The sequence below is a fragment of the Hemitrygon akajei genome, chromosome 5 (assembly GCF_048418815.1).
Source record: "Hemitrygon akajei chromosome 5, sHemAka1.3, whole genome shotgun sequence".
In the NCBI taxonomy this organism is placed as follows: domain Eukaryota; kingdom Metazoa; phylum Chordata; class Chondrichthyes; order Myliobatiformes; family Dasyatidae; genus Hemitrygon; species Hemitrygon akajei.
In genome coordinates this window covers 19,257,283-19,269,163 of record NC_133128.1, presented here as the reverse complement: position 1 = coordinate 19,269,163, position 11,881 = coordinate 19,257,283, and the positions used below count along the sequence as shown (strand labels likewise).

The 11,881-nt window shown below is 40.3% G+C and overlaps 1 protein-coding gene across 1 annotated transcript in view; it reads left to right on the top strand.

The window, feature by feature from the left end:
• hlcs (holocarboxylase synthetase (biotin-(proprionyl-CoA-carboxylase (ATP-hydrolysing)) ligase)) overlaps positions 1-11,881 on the top strand; it is a 154,270-nt gene that overhangs the window by 134,997 nt on the left and 7,392 nt on the right. The window contains exons 9-10 of the mRNA XM_073044921.1: positions 1,048-1,162; positions 3,395-3,608. Coding sequence (XP_072901022.1) covers positions 1,048-1,162; positions 3,395-3,608 — 329 coding nt within the window. The remainder of the gene's footprint in view (positions 1-1,047; positions 1,163-3,394; positions 3,609-11,881) is intronic.

The following is an 11,881-nucleotide window of genomic DNA, read 5'->3' as shown; positions in this document are numbered from 1 at the left end:
CTGTGGAGGTTGGACAGATCCTTCAACAGCAGAGATGATAACTGAGAAAATTAGAATTGGGAATGATGTGTCCACTGGGAATGATGTGTCCACTACGAGTGCCTGTTTCTGACGCTACAAAGAAATAGGATGGACAAGAGTAGATGCAGGATGGAGAGAAGTGGAAGAATACTATATGAGAGATAGGGGAGGATATTAGAATGAATAGCTCTGAGAGGATCGTGGCTGATTCAATCTTCAAATTAGTTCTATTTTCCTACTCGAGACGTACGTGGAGTCGGATCTACTTCCACTTGTCATGCCTACAGAACATCCTGAAAATCAATTGGAAAGACCGAATTCCTGACATGTAAGTGCTGTCTGCAGCTGACATGCCCACCATCCACACAGTGCCGATGACACATCAAGTTAGATGGGTGGGCCACGTCGTCAGGATGCCAGACAATTGCACCCCCACGCAATTGTTCTTTGGGGAACTCTCATGGTGGTCAGCAAAAATGATCCAAGGTCCTTGAGATCGATCACAATTCTTGGGGACACGCGGCCTTGAATCGCTCATCCTGGCTGAGCCTCATCAATAAAGGTGCCCCCAAAACTGAAAAGAATCGCAACGCTGAAGCACAAAGGCAATGACAACAGTGGAAAGAGCGAGCAGCGGGCACCTCAACCACAGAGCCTTCACACAGTTGCCCCACGTGTGGGAGGTACTTCGCAGTCCGGACTGGACTCATCAGTCACCTCCAGACACACAACTAACAAACACACCCACCCAAGGATGTCAGTGGACATCATTGCTCGCGCTGGTCCACTACCCGAAATCAGTGAAAAATGTTTGATTACCAAGTTTGATAGCAAAGGAAGAAAAATTTTATCAAGAACTAGAATGGTTAATAATTGTAAGATGCTTTTGTCAGCAGGCTGAGATCAAATTATTGTAATGAGCTTCTGTTAGGATATTTCATTACCTAGTTCTGAAATTAACGTTTTATTTCTTCTGCATTGTGCTATATTAATGGAAAATCTAATATGTAATACATGTTTCTTTAGGACATTGATTTGAAGGTTAAGTGGCCAAATGACATCTACTACGGTAATCTCATGAAACTGGGTGGTGTCCTGGTCAATTCTACCTTGATGGGAACAACTTTTCACATACTTATTGGTATGTACAAAGTGTGTGTGTGTATTGTGTGAGTGAGTGTGTGTGTGTGTAAAAATCTAAAAAAAGAACATTCACTTGAATGCCATATCTGATTTGTCAATGATATATTTTAATTAATGAACATAAACCACTTTGGTATTTCAGAAGTAGAGTATTTTTCAATAAATTTCCATATTAGATATTTATTTGTGTATCAGACAAACCTAAACAGGATGCTACAGGTTGAGCAAATAGTTGTGGCTCGTATTAAAGATTCAAAGGTTCATTTTATTATCAAAATATACAACTCTGAAATCCTTCAATTCTCCGGGTAGTGATGAAACCAAGAAAGAAAAGAAAAGCAGCAGGATCATCAACAACTAGATCTCACCTCCCTGCAAAAAATACGAACAAAAACGCAACAGGCACATTCCCCAAATCTGTCCTTGCACACAGAAACAGAGCAAAACAGATGAGGTACTTAGATCCCCAAATTCCCTCCTCTGGGACAGAAGTGAACAAAACAGATTAGCAAATGTTTTCCTCCATATAACTCGACCATATTGGTTTGCTTTATGAGAATCCACTTTTATATTCCATGATCATGTGTGTTTTTGTTTCAAAATGTTATTGAATGGCATTGGGATCAGACAAATAAGAACAAAACCTTTTGTTCCTTTTGGATCTGCTAAAGACTGGATACTGTGGAATATAGAACAACTGCAGGAGAACATGTACTGTATAAAAAGAGTGTTCATTTAAGGAAGGTTAATAGTCAGTCTTTACCTTTTACTATTGAGAGGATCTTCTCCAAGGATCGTCACCTTGTCCTGGTGGAGAGGAGTATGAGTTCCTGAGATCCCTGGGAATGATGCCATCCGGAGTTTAGCCAACTGGCACTTACCTCCTGGTAGGGTCACCAAAAGTAGTAAGGTGAGCGGGAAGGTTCCAGATAAAAAGCGATCCAGCCAATACCTCAATCATGGAGCTGGTGGGAGATGATGGCACATCACAAGGCAGAGAGGCAGGGGAGGTCTTCAGTAGTGAAGGGTCCCCAGTCATCTTGCACTCCATGCCACCGGACCCTGACTCTGATCTGTCAAGGACTGTGCGGTGACTGCTTGTGCATCAGCCTCCCCATGTTAAACAAAGTCATGCACCGGTGTTCTTCATTAAAAGAATCCACTCTAATATCCCAGAGTAAATCTCATGGCGATCAGCAAGTGATGAATGAGAGAGGATTGTGAGGTCTGGAAGCCCTTATATTGTGGATCCCCAATCAGCCTCTACAGCCACGTGAAGACCCACCAGTAGATATTCCCTTACGGCAAGGGTTCCCAACCTTTTTTATGCCGTGGGCCAATACAATTAAGCAATGGGTTCGTGGGCCCCAAGTTGGGAATTTCCGACTTAGAAGAACATCATTCTTATCTTGAGTGATTACACTACCATTCAGAGAAAAAATATCACCTCGTCAGTATCCAAAAAATCCATGAGCATATCTCATCATATCTACTTCATTTCATCAATAAATGTAACAGTAATAATGAAACATTTTGCTCTAGAATAGCATCTTTGAATATAAACCTAACAACTTAAATAAATACAAATTTGACTGTTTAAGCATGACCTTGAGAAAAACTGTTGCCAAATTGTGATTTTTCTCTTCAAATCAGCACTCCTTTTATACATGTTCTCCTGCAGTTGTTTTGTATTCCATAGTGTCCAGCGGATACGGTATGCAGAAATATAAATGGATTTTATATTCTCAAGGTTTATGCGAGTATAAAGAAAGCCTAAGCAAAATAAGTGTTTTCAATGAAAATTTTATTGAATTTGTACAAATACTCTTATTTATACAGAATTGTCAAAGCTGAGATTGCTTAGTTTGAGCTAAATTTTATAGATGTCATCAATTTGAATTTTAAATAATGGTCTTAACTATTGGTTGAAATGTTAAAATAAGGCAGAATCTTAATCTGCATTGTGTTCGACTGCAGATTGCTGCAACATTCATGGACTCGAAGTCTTGGACTATATTTCTTGTGTTGACTGTATTTTACTGATATCTTATATGTGCTGTGTCCGACCATTGGCCCCTTGGCCCTTGAGTAACGCTGTTTTGTTTGGCAGTATTCATGGGTATTCATGTATGGTTGAATGACAGAACTTGAACTTATCCACTTAAGTATCAAGTATGATTGTGATTTTACATTCTGAAACAAATTTTAATCTTTGCTTTCTTTTCAAAAGGCTGTGGATTCAACGTAACTAACAGTAACCCAACTATTTGCATCAATGATATCATTCAACAGCATAACAAAATGCATGGGACACATTTACAGCCGTTTCGAGTAGACCAACTGTTGGCAAGGACAGTCACTATCTTTGAAGATCTGATGAGCACTTTCCAAACCAAAGGGGCAAGTGGAGTTTTGCCACTTTATTATAAGAGATGGGTGCACAGGTTAGTAAAGATAAACAATTGTGGAAGATGCATGTTTATGCATTCTGCACAACAGATTCAATTATATTGAATCTTGCTTTCAAAATAAGGTAAGTAATTAAAAATATTAGGATTACCTCTCTTCCTAGAACTTTCTTTATGCAGAGTCCTGGTTCAGCATGTGAAGGGAGATCATAGTTATTAATATAACGATTATGCTTTTATATCATGTTATATTGTTATTTATAGATAGCTGTTTGGACTTTGTCTGACAAAAAACTTTTGTTGCAATTGAAATGAACTCCTCTCAGATGTAATTACAAGTTCAGGACAATTTCAAGAACATTGACCTAGAAATGTTACTTATGTTATTTTTTAAATGTTATCAATGAAATTGAAGTTCCCTGGCATGAAACACAATAATCATTTCAAGATAGCTTTACATCATTCTGGAATTTTCCCTCAGCACCACCTTGAAAGTTCACCCTCGTGCTCTTGATATCATTTTCTATTCAGCTGCATACAGGTTAACATCATTAGCCATGTTGCATTCTTCTTTCTAGCCTTTAAAGAGCAGTAGTCCAAAGCTGTCTTCACAGATTAGTTTCATCGGCCTGGGGATTCAATGTATATATGGAGTGGCTGCGCTATTAGGTACACCTTGTTAATGCAAATATATATTCAGCCAATCATGAGGCAGCAACTCAATGCATGAAAACATGCAAACATGGTCAAGAGGTTCAGGTGTTGTTCAGACCAAACATCAGAATGGGGAAAAATGTAATCTAAGTGACTTTGACTGCGGAATGATTGTTGGTGCCAGACAGGGTGGTTTGAGTACGGCAGAACTGCTGGGATATTCATACAAAACACTCTCTAGAATGTACAGAAAATGGTTCAAAAATCAAGAAAATATCCAGTGAGTAGCAGTTCTGTGGGCAAAAACCCCTTATTAATAAGAGAGATCGGAGGAGAATGTTCAGACTGGTTCAAGTTTACAAGTAGGTGACAGTAACTCAAATAACCATGTGTGACAACAGTGTGTGCAGAAGAGCATATCCAGATGCACAGCACACCGAACCTTGAAGTGGATGGGCTACAGCAGGGTTCCACCTTTAGACCTACTAAAATGGCCACTGAGTGTATATTAATATAGAACTTGTTAGCAAATGCCTTTTTACTTTCATGGCAAAATATCAACAATCTAATTTTCACATGAGCAAGTGCATTTGGAATTGCTTGACAGTGTTGCATTTGGGTCGGTATCCTGATCATTGCACATCTAAAATAGTGACAATATTCCTATACCATCATTGAGGTGTTCCCACAACCAGTGATCTCACTTTAAGGACTCTTTATCTTGTTATTTCATGCTCTTGTTATTTATTACTATTTATTTATAGTTGCATTTCGACAGCTTGTTTTCTTCTGTGCGCCTGCGCTTTCATTGATCCTTTTTACAGTTACTGTTCTATAGATTTGCTTTGTATGCCCGCAGCAGAAAGAATCTCAGGGTTGTTATTGGTGACATGTATGTACTCTGATAATAAATTTTATTTAACTTTGAATTTTTAGTCTTGAGCTAGTTCCACTTCACGTCGGTGGTGATGGGTTTTAATGCTTTACTATCTTATGTTGCTTATTAAAATAATGTCTGAAATATGTACTTCCCAAACACTTCCACTAACATAGCACTGATAGTGAGAATCAAAAAACTGGGAATCTGAGATAAAAACGAAGTGTTAGAAATATTCAACAAGTGGGGCAGCAGTCTTTCTGTGGAGAGAGAACAGAGTTATGGTTCAAGTCTTCAGACCCTTTGATAGATTTAACACCTTCTGACCTTGCCGCAGTGCTGAGGTCTGGAGGTGCTTCGACTGAGCTCTCTGCACCATTTTTTGTGAGAGACCTACGCACAGACTCCTGTCTTGCCCAGAGCTTTCACTTACACCTGCAGCAGAAGGCAGGCACTAATGAGGGCATTCTATTTGAAGCATAACTGCTTCTTCCTATGCATGTGGTGGATTTTGCATGCAGTCCAGAAGCACTTACGGTTAATTTCACTGAAAGTTGGTCACGTAGTCCGCATGGACTTCCTTGATTATAATGTTGATTTGCTGTGAGATATCAATTCTTGAATGTCCTGCACAGAGCTATAAGGATATCACTGGCAGGATGGTCAATCACTTTGCCAAACTGAACATAAAAATCACAACTTTTAATTAACAGCTTAGACATTTCAAAAGTTTAAAATAAAGGTTGAGTCTATCTGGAAGCTGAAACATCTTGGATCTTTTTAATGAAAGATAGTTAATTTAAAATTCATTACATTTTGAAATATCAGAATTATAATATGCAGATGTAAAATTATTTGTCTTCATATGGAAGAGCTTACAAGAAATAATCCGTTGTATGATTAAAAGTTCACACCTCATAAATGAAGGCACAAAGTTTTAAGGTATTTTACAGAAAGTATTTTGTAAGTATTCCTGAGGCGGTTGTCTGATACTGACTATGTCACAGTTGATGAAGCGCTGTAGAGAAGCAGGGAATTACTGCTTGAATTACTTGCCTCAGCATAGGGAAGAAATGGAAGCTTTAAAGAGGGCACAGAGGAAATTTACCAGGATGCTGCTTGGATTAGAGAGTGTGTCTAATGGAGGAAATGTTTTCTCCCAGGCGTTAAGGATGAGGTTGCTTGGTAGAAGTGTATAAGATGATAAGAGATATTGATAGATTGGATAGCCAAGCCCTTTTTGGCTAATGCGAGATGGCATAAACTTAAGGTGACTCGAGGGAATATATGGGGGTGGGGGCAGGAATATCAGAGATAGGTTTTTTTTTACATAGAGAGTGGTGGGATCATGGAACACGCTGTCATGGGTGGTGATGGGGGCAGATACAGTAGAATCTTTTAAGAGCTTTAGTTCATTTTCATATGGATATAAGAAAATTATCGAGGGCTATGTAGGAGGGCAGGGTTAGATTGATATTGGAGAAGGTTAAAAGGTTGGCACAGCATCTCAGGCCAAAGGGCCTGTACAGCGCTATACTGTTCTATGAAATATTCTACGTCTAACTATACAGAGATGTATTCTAAAAGTTGCTGTTATTTTCAAGGTGATATGATGGAGCATGCTGATTCTTCCTCTACACAATCATCAATTTGAACTGTTACTCTGCCGAAGATTAGAAATTTCTCCCTGGTCAGTGAGTGCCTGTGGCCATGTAGAGTCTCTCTGTTTCACTCCATCCTCTTTTTCTTTCCTCTTGCCTCCAGAATGGCAGGACTGGTTTCAGTTTTTGTTGTATATGATAACATCCTCAGCATATCTGAAAGATTTTTATTATTTATTTATTTTATTGAAGTACAGTGTGGAATAGGCCCTTCCCACCCTTCAAACCGTGCCACCCAGCAAGCCCTAGTTTAACTCTAGCGTAATCACAGGACAGTTTACAATGACCAGTTAACCTGTATGTCTTTGGACTGTGGAAGGAAACTGGAGCACCCGGAGGAAACCCACATGGTCACGGGGAGAATGTCCAAACTCCTTACAGGTAGCATGATTTGTGAGATTTGCTCTACGTACACATATAGAACAAAGAACGAAAATCATTTTGGCACAGTAGAAGCCCTTCACTCACAGTGTTGTGCTGACCTTTTAAGTTATTCTAAGATGAATCTACCCTTTTCCTCCAACATTTCCCTCCTTTTTTTTAATCATCCATGTGCATATCTAACAGTGCCCCTTATATAGCTGCCTCTGCCAACTGCCAGGACATTCTACACACCCACCACTGTGTGTGTGTGTGTGTGTGTGTGTGTGTGTGTGTGTGTGTGTGTGTGTGTGTGTGTGTGTGTGTGTGTGTGTGTGTGTGTGTGTGTGTGTGTGTGTGTGTGTGTGTGTGTGTGTGTGTGTGTGTGTGTGTGTGTGTGTGTGTGTGTGTGTGTGTGTGTGTGTGTGTGTGTGTGGTGCGGTGAGAAGCAGACTTGCATCTGAAATTCCCCCTATATTTCCTCTAATCACTTTAAAATTATGCTCCTCATATTAGCCATTTCTGTCATGGGGGAAAATGGATTAATAAGCCAAGCCTACTAACACTTATTTCTGAATCTTTCACACATTCAGGCAGTTGGAGCAGGAGACACTGCAAGGGGCCTAGTGTTTCTTTGCAGCTTTCTACACCTGAAGCTAACTGCTGTGATGAAACACCGTTAGTTTTCTCAGTTGATCTCATCACACTTTCCTTGCATTTGAACTGCCTTACCTTCAGTTCTCTGCATCAGTGGAACGTGCTGCAGGCATCAGCGACCAGAGCTGCATATTTGAAACAGAATCGCACAATGTCAACTCCCCTGCCTTTGCACACAGATGCTTCCAGTGTTGTTTCAAATTCCTATCCTCCTAAAAAAAAGGTGACCGGTTCTATGTTCGAATAAGCTGTTTGCAAAGGCCATGTTGAAAAGCTGCCTGAACAAAGTATGGTTTGGCAGTGCGTTCTAATAGAGACCAAGGATAGCGAGTGCTGGAGAAACAACATTGGGCTGCACTCGCATAGAGGGTAAACACTTGGATTAAAAGGGAAAGATTCAGATGTTGGAACTGAAAATAAAATGTAGTTTGTTTTGTACTGAATTTCAGTCTAGTGGTTGAGACCAAGTAGAAAGACAGGCCAAGGAGAAATTGTGAGGTGGCAATATGTCTTACCATTTAAAAAAAAATAAGTTGCAGTTTTGTTTCACCTACTTTTCCCTTTCTTAAGAGAAAATTAATGGATTTTGCATCTGATTTTTAAAAATTATAATCCATAAATTTTGGGGAGACTTACTAGCCTATAATGTCACTAAAAGCTTCCAAAATACCTTTGTATAGTTTTGGATAACTGCTCAGAAAATCTGCACGCCCAAGCCTCTCAGTTTGCTGGTTGGGCTTTTCTTCAGCTGGAGAATTTAATAATCAATGTTGTCCTCAAAGCAATGTGTGGAACACAATGGGACTTCTGTGAATGTAACGCATAGTGACTGCACTGTTTGGAATTTTTTTGTGAAGATTGAGAAATGATACAAGGATATTTGAACATTTTCATTTATTTGTAGCTGGCGTGGCGCAGCGTGGATTCAACAGACATAAGTATAGTGGTTTAGCTGACTGGCTGAAAAATTTACATCCAAATGAATTCTTCTGACTGCTTGAGTCCTGAGCTGCCCGAGTAAATGAACGTATAAGCGTCAAATGATTTATTCTTTTTTCTTTGCTGTGGTCTCTGAACGTTCTTATTTTAAAAGCAAATTAATCCAGTCATTGAAATTGTAGTTGGTGTATGTGAACCAACAATAGGTAGTTCGACTGACCTGAATTAAGTTGGAGATGACGCCAGGCCAGTTTGGAATCCAGTTTATCTTTTATTTTCACTTCCTACACTTTTTCTTTTGATTTTCTTCAATGAAACAACCTTTGGTTATTCCCTTCCTCATTGCAAAACAGATGGCCTGTATGATTTTGGATTTCTTGGCCTGCACCAGAAGTGCTCAAATATTTTAGGCTTGAACTTCTATTTTTAGGTCGGAACTGAAGACCACATTAAATGTGCAATGGATGTTGTTGGACATTATGAATAAAGCAAAATGGCAATGCTTGTTACGTTCACAGAACTGAACTGTGCACTTGAGGTCAAAAGCATGAAAGTAGGTGCTAATTTGAGGGTTGAGGTTTAGTTATCTTTAAAAATAAGGGGGAAGAGCCAGAAGGGATGTACACACCAGATATTCTAATGTAAATAAAGAAAATGCTACAATCTTTTACAGGTGATGTGATAACAGGATACGTACGGCTTCAAAGTCCTCGCTTCTCTCTTGATCATCCAATCCCCCTCCACCACCACCCTTTGACTGTCAGTACTGGTCCTCACCCTGAACAATTTTTCCTTTGGCTCCTCCCACTTTCTCTAAACCCACAGGGTAACTGTGGGCACTCGTGTGGACTCAAGCTATACCTGCCTTTTTTGTTGGCTATGTGAATCAAACTATGTTTGAAGCCTTCCCTGGTTATAGTCCCCGATTCTTCTTCTGCTACATTAACGACAGCATTGGCCTTGCTTTATGATGAGCTTGTCAATTTTGATCAACTTTGCCTCTAATTTCCACCCTGTCCTTAAATTCATTAGGTCCATCTCTGACACTTCCCACTCCTTTCTTGATCTCTTTGGAGACTAACCATCAACCAACATCTTTTTTAAAACTACTAATTCCAATGGTTATCTCGACTATACCTGTTCCTACCCTATCTCCTAAAAGTGCTATCCCCTTTTCTTAGTTTCTCCATCTCCTCCGCATCTGTTCCCAGGATACAGCTTTCCATTCCAGGACATCAGATATATTGTCCTCCTCATTTAAAGAACAGGGTTTTTCTTCCTCTACAACTGACGCTGCCTTCACCCACATCTCCTCCATTGCCTGTACATCCACGCTCACACCATCTTCCCACTGTCATAATAGTGATTGAGCCCCTCTTGTCTTTGCCTACCACCCCATCAGCCTCTGCACTGAACACATCGTTCTCTGTAACTCCTGCCATCTCCAAAGGGATCCTACCACTAAACCTAACTAAGCTTTTCTTTACTTCCAACCCCCAATCCCTCCAACCAGCTTTCTACAGGGATGCCTCTCTCTGCGATTCTCTTGTCCCATTCGTCCCTCCCCTCTAAACTCCCTCCAGGCACTCATCCCTGAAGTATTAAGTGCTACTCCTGTCCATACACATCCTCCCTCACCTCTTTTCAGGGCCCCAAACAGTCTTCTGACATATTTTCTATTGATGCTGCCTGACCTGCAGAGTTCCTCCAGTGCTTGTGTGTCTTACTTAGAAATTTCAATGGGCTTAGACAAAGTCAATATGGAATTTTGGAAGAGTAATATTTAACAAATTAATCTACAGAGTTTTTGAGCATACTACTGGTAGAATAGATAAAGGAGAACTTTTGAATGCTTGAATTTTCAGAACCCATTTGGCCAAGTTGAACGTAATAAGTTAATGAGTGAAATTAAAATACATGGGACAAAAATAATACAAGCATTGACTGAAAATTGGCTGACAAACAGGTAATAGAGTAGGAATACGTATGATAAACACAAGAAAGTCTGCAGATGCTGGACATCCAAAACAACACATATAAAATGCTGGAACTCAGCAAGCCAGGCATTGCCTATGGAAATGAATAGACAGTTGACGCTTCAGGCTGAGACTGTCCTGAAGAAGGGTCTTGGCCCGAAATATCTTTTTTTTTAATTTCCATAGATGCTGCCTGACTAGCTGAGTTCCTCCATTATTTTGTATGTGTTGCTTAGGAATACATATGACTCCGTCAGGTTAGCAAGTGGTGACTTGAGGAATGGTGAGGATCATTATTCATGAACAGTTTGCATGAAGGAATCAAATGTAACTTTTCGAACAGCACCAGTGCAGCAAAAGTTGTGAGAAGGCTGCAGAGAGAATTCAAAAATTTTTAGACCAGTTGGGTAGGCAAACACTTGTTAGGTGCCGTAAAACATGGACTGATGTGTAGTTATGCATGTTGATAGGGAAAACAGAAGTACAATATTGTACAAATAGGGATCTGTTGATGTACAGATTGTCCTGGCTATCCTTGTACGTGAGTTAGTAAAAGTAAATATACAACTGCAACAACAAAACACACAAAATGCTGGTGGAACACAGCAGGCCAGGTAGCATCCATAGGAAGAGGCACTGTCGACGTTTCGGGCCAAGACCCTTCGTCAGGACTAACCGAAAGGAAAGATAGTAAAAGATTTGAAAGTAGTGGGGGGGGGGGGGTGGGGGGGGGGTTGAGAAATGCGAAATGATAGGAGAAGATCGGAGGGGGCGGGATGAAGCTAAGAGCTGGAAAGGTGATTGGCGAAAGTGATGCAGAGCTGGAGAAGGGAAAGGATCATGGGACGGGAGGCCTCGGGAGAAAGAAAGAAATAGGTAAAACTCTGTATTAATCTACCATGATGCTGGATTGCAATGTTCTAGACACTTTTTCAATTAAGACTCCAACACAGTATTAAATCACTCCCAGAGTAACACACACAAAATGGTTGGGGAGCTCAGCAGGTCAGGCAGCATCTATGGAGAGGAATAAACAGTCGATGTTTCGGACCAAGCCGCTTCATCAGGACTGGAAAGGAAGGATGTAGAAGCCAGGATAGGCTGGGAGGAGGTGGAGGAGTACCAGCTGCAGTGGTAGGTGAAGGTGGGTGGGTGAGTAGGCGGGGATGAAGTAGGAAGATTGGA